This window comes from Lupinus angustifolius, chromosome LG11 (assembly GCF_001865875.1).
Source record: "Lupinus angustifolius cultivar Tanjil chromosome LG11, LupAngTanjil_v1.0, whole genome shotgun sequence".
Taxonomy (NCBI): domain Eukaryota; kingdom Viridiplantae; phylum Streptophyta; class Magnoliopsida; order Fabales; family Fabaceae; genus Lupinus; species Lupinus angustifolius.
Genome location: NC_032019.1, coordinates 34,060,392 through 34,065,102, shown reverse-complemented (window position 1 = coordinate 34,065,102; position 4,711 = coordinate 34,060,392). Strand labels below are relative to the sequence as shown.

The following is a 4,711-nucleotide window of genomic DNA, read 5'->3' as shown; positions in this document are numbered from 1 at the left end:
TTAAATCAAGGGAAACAAATGACAATAACCCCTAGAATCATTAAGGCTATGATGGGTGTTGCAGGGTTCAGGATCCTCTCCATTATTAGAGAGGGAAGTGTGCAAAAAATAAAGAGAATTTTTTCATGATATGATTGTTTTATCCTTTTGATGTATTATAATGATACTTTTACCCTTAAACATAAAAGTAAAATCAATAATTTGTCTTTCCGTTATTGGATAATATTCTTTTTGCTATTGTAGAGAGTGACTATTTAAATTGAGACACTTACATTTAATGTCTTCTGGTTATTTTATGTGTTTTTAGCTTAACCAGGTAAATTGATTTAGGGAGACCTTTTGTAAAAAAAAAATTATAATTATATTCTAATTAAGTCCACCATATATTGTTTAAAAAAATTAACTTTTATTTGTTTTTGCCCAACAGGAAATGTAAAAAATGGTGGAACTTACAAAATATTTATCATTTCTATTTCCTTTTTATTGTCAATGGTTAATCAAGATTAAAAGTTAAAAAATATAAAACAATTATTATTTAATACATAGATGGGTGAATATTAAAAAATAGATACATATCTAATATGATCAATTAATAAAAGATTTTCTTTATCTTAGCCCTTAGGATTGATTATAAAAGTTTTTTTAAAACTAAATATTAAAATTTTTAAGATAAAGTGAAATTTTAATTTAGGAATATATTTTTACTACAGTTTTACTCTTTATCCTCAACCCTAACTACTTAAGAAAACCCTTAATAAAATTACTTAACTTAGAGATAACAATAACCTCCAACACTTAATATGTTTTTTTATGAACAATTAATTAATAATGAACCATTGATGTTACCCACAATGTATTGTAATTGTAACCATTAATATTCATCCAGCTGTTAAAATTTAATCTCCCCCATCTCACAATAAACAAAAAAAAAATAGAGTATAAAATTTATACACTCAAAAGTTTATAAACATGCACTTCACCATTTATTTGGATTACGTTTTTTTAAAAGTAAACAATAATGAAATATATGGATGATGCAATGACAGTGTATAAAATTCATACACGGTTAGTGCATATATTTTTTTCTCAAAAAAAATATAAATATTGTTAATAATTAATGCTTACTTTTTTATTCACATATATACACTTAAAACTCATACCTAAAAATTTACTAACTCACACAACACAAACCCCAAGAAGGTTGTGTTCCAGCAGTGATTTTAATAGGTGAAATGCAATAAATTAAACCATTTAAGTCAAAGGGTATTCCATCAAATTCCCATTAAGGGTAACTATCATAAAGATGTACCCACAATTATGTCCTTGTTTCATGCAGCGATGTATGCTCCAAACTCTACTACCTATAGTTAGAGTCATAGGGAAGTTAGAGTTCACATTTCATTCTTTATAAGTCAGGACTTGTCATTAAGTGTGAGTGTATACCTAATTCATTTTTTATTGTGTGTATCAAATTCATAAATACAACAGAAGAAACAAAAGTTGCTTTGTTAGAACCTATGGGTCATGTTGGATAATATTCTCTTTGTGATTATAAAAATGCAAAGAATAATATCACAATATTTTTGAACAATATTGATTCCGGAGTAGGTGGCAAATTTTGGATTGATTTAGAAGAGAGAGAGTGCTTGGAGGAAGATAAGGAAAAAAAAGTGAGAGAAAGAAGCAACCAAATGGATTTATGTGTAAGGTAAAAAGTGATTAGAAAATAAAGATTTTGATTTAGTAAAGTCTAGGAGAATGATAGATATAAGTAATTTTAGTCGGATAGTGTAACATTTGGTGAAGACAAGTTAAACTCTCATCGGAGGGGAGAATATTTTTTGTCCTTTAATTTTAAGGGTAAAAATGTTTTCCGACTTAAATAAGAGAATATAAATATTATTACATATTTTGTTTATTATTATTTCATAATATTTTGGGAGATGAATATGATGCATTGAAGAGAATAATACAAAGAAAAAGGGAATCAATGTTGGGATGTATCTGACTTTATATGGTTCTGAAAAGCTCAATGATTGTGTTTTTATAGATTAGTTTAGTAACTTTAGTTATCTGTCTGATGGAATGTCAGTGAGGTAGTGTATGGAAAAGAAAAAAAAAATGGTTTAGCTCATGCACAATATTCCATGCATTTCTTACTTAGATCCTTGAACCCTTAAACCACACAATCATGCCCTAATCTCAATACTAATACTAAGAATTTAGCATACAAATCATATCTCTCTTTCAAATCCACAAACGTTTATCTATGTGTACAATATATCTCTCTGCAATGATTTTAAATTGTGATTGTGATCACAATTTTGTTATATTTACCTTTATTATATAAAAAATGATAAAATGTTACCACAATTACAAACACTATGTGGTTGCATAAACTCCTATCATAATTGCAATTGTATATCTAAATTTAAAACTTACATGTGAAAGCTGTGAAAGACACAGTGTAAACTAATTAGCAATGTTTGGTATATGTTATAAGATTATAAGTTAAAATTTCTGGGATTATATTAGAATATGTTGTACATTTTCAAAGTAAATATCATAGGCATAGACACTTCCATCATGGATATCTTATTATTTTACATGATCCTAGCTAGTAAAAATCGATGGAACCACCAATCACAATGTTATGTATTCTCTATCTACGAAGGGGTAGTTTACAACAAGTTTGTCTGTGATAACAACAATATTATTGTTATTATCACAAAACCAATCATACTTGAAAATCTTCCTTACAAAGTATTGAAAGAAGTAAACAAAACAACCAACAATAAGTGTGAAAACATAGCAGAAGAAATTTATATATCATCAACAAAGGTGTTCTATATATGCTAGTACTATACCTTTGGCCTGTAACCAAGCCTTAGCTCCAGATCCACCTCTTCAATGGAGCTAGGGCTAAATTCAAACATCTGTGACTGCATATGATTTGTATCAACTGAGCTTTGTTTTGGGAAGAATGGAATTGATGCATCCATTTTCCTCTTCTTGAAACTGATTAAATCTTCCTCTTCAGTCTCAAACTGCACAGGTGTGTAAGCTCTACACACATACAAGTTCAGGTTCATGCTCACAGCCACATCAGTTTTATGGTCATTCTTCAATCCCTTAGAGATTCTCTCAGCACCAGATTCAGCTAGATTTGAGAATGATTTAGATGAAAGGTTAGAAGACTTATGGAAAATAGAGGAACTATAAATTGGAATATTATGGGTTTCCTCTATAAAATCCTTATTAACTGATGGGGTTAAAACCATAGAAGATGAAGCAATAACATGATGAGGATCAGAATAATTAGGGTTAGTGTTGTTGTTGGTATTGGCCAATCCACAAAGAGAAGATGGATATAGGTAACCTGAGTTTAAAGGATTTTGAACAATATTCAGAGTTTCATTTAGTTGGGGACTAGTTGGTTGGTGCTGATTTAGTCTTGCTCTATCCCTTCTATGAACATTCATGTGGCCACCTAGAGCCTGTGCTGACCTGAACTCTCTTCTGCAAAAGCTACAAGAATATGATCTTGGTGGCCATATGCAACCAAACCCAGATGCATCTTTTGCAAAAGCTTTTTCTTCCCATGATGATTCATCATAGGAAGAAGGGTAATTAGTTTCTGAAGAAGTTAGGTTAGAGGAACTCATTGAGTACTTTCTCTTTGTGGACACCCTATATTGACCTTGCTCATCCATTTAGGAAAAGAAAAAGGAATTATAGAAGATGGTGGAAGAAGTGATCCTATTTATATATATATATATGTAGGGAATTGAAATCTACACGAAGTGTATATAGGGAAGGAACTTTAGATATGTAAAGGTTTATAGGGGAGAGGAAAAGAGTTTGTGTATGTTGAAGGTTAAGTGGTGGATACACTACCTTGAATTTCTGAGTTATAGCTAACTTTTTTTGGATTTTCTGGTTGGCTTCCAACACAGTCAATCATACACTAGAATGAATGTTGAAAACTCTAACTAAGTTTCCGTTTTTCCTGCATTTTATTGTGAGGAGAAGCAATGAAGCAATGACTAAGAAAAATACTTATGTGGGGACCAGAAATGTGTTACATAAGATAAGATTTGAGGCTGATATAGAGTATAGGCTCAAATGAAGAAATCAGACAGAAATGCCTTGAGAGGGATCCAAACATAGTGGTGTCATTTGGTTTTATTTGTCTACAAAACATATGGGTCTTCATCTGTTAGCATATATTTGCAAGTTTGATTTTTGAAGTGAAATAAAAGACTTCGTAATGATGAAATATATTTGTGAGATAACCCTAAAGTTTTTTATATTTTTTAGAACTCAACTTACAAATAAACTATTAAACTAAGAGATTGGACTCATTATACTTTTGGGACCAGTTTGTGGTAAGCTCTATATCGTAGTATATCTTCTATCCCACCATATGTGTTATTCTATGTGTTGCAAGTCATAATTGATTGAAGAAAATATATTTAAATTATAAATATAATTATTAATTATTTTTCTGATCGGTTATAACCTATGAAGCACAGATTCGTCAAACACCCTCACGTGTCGGTGTCCGACACGTATCCGACACGGATACGCTCAGATTCGCGAAGGATACGTATCCATAGAGTATCCAAAAATTTAAAAAAATAAATAAATAAATATTAAGACACGTATCCGATTCGTTTTCGATAAAATATAGGATATATGGATTCGTTTT

General features: G+C 30.3%; 1 protein-coding gene across 1 annotated transcript; it reads right to left on the bottom strand.

The window, feature by feature from the left end:
- LOC109360057 (probable transcriptional regulator RABBIT EARS) lies at window positions 2,862-3,801 on the bottom strand. The gene has a single exon (XM_019604801.1). The coding sequence runs from the start codon at window positions 3,711-3,713 to the stop codon at window positions 2,862-2,864; it is 852 nt and encodes a 283-aa protein (XP_019460346.1). The 5' UTR covers window positions 3,714-3,801.

Excerpts from the sequence above, each read along its gene's own strand:
- LOC109360057 (XM_019604801.1), bottom strand. The coding sequence starts at position 3,713 with ATGGATGAGCAAGGTCAATATAGGGTGTCCACAAAGAGAAAGTACTCA.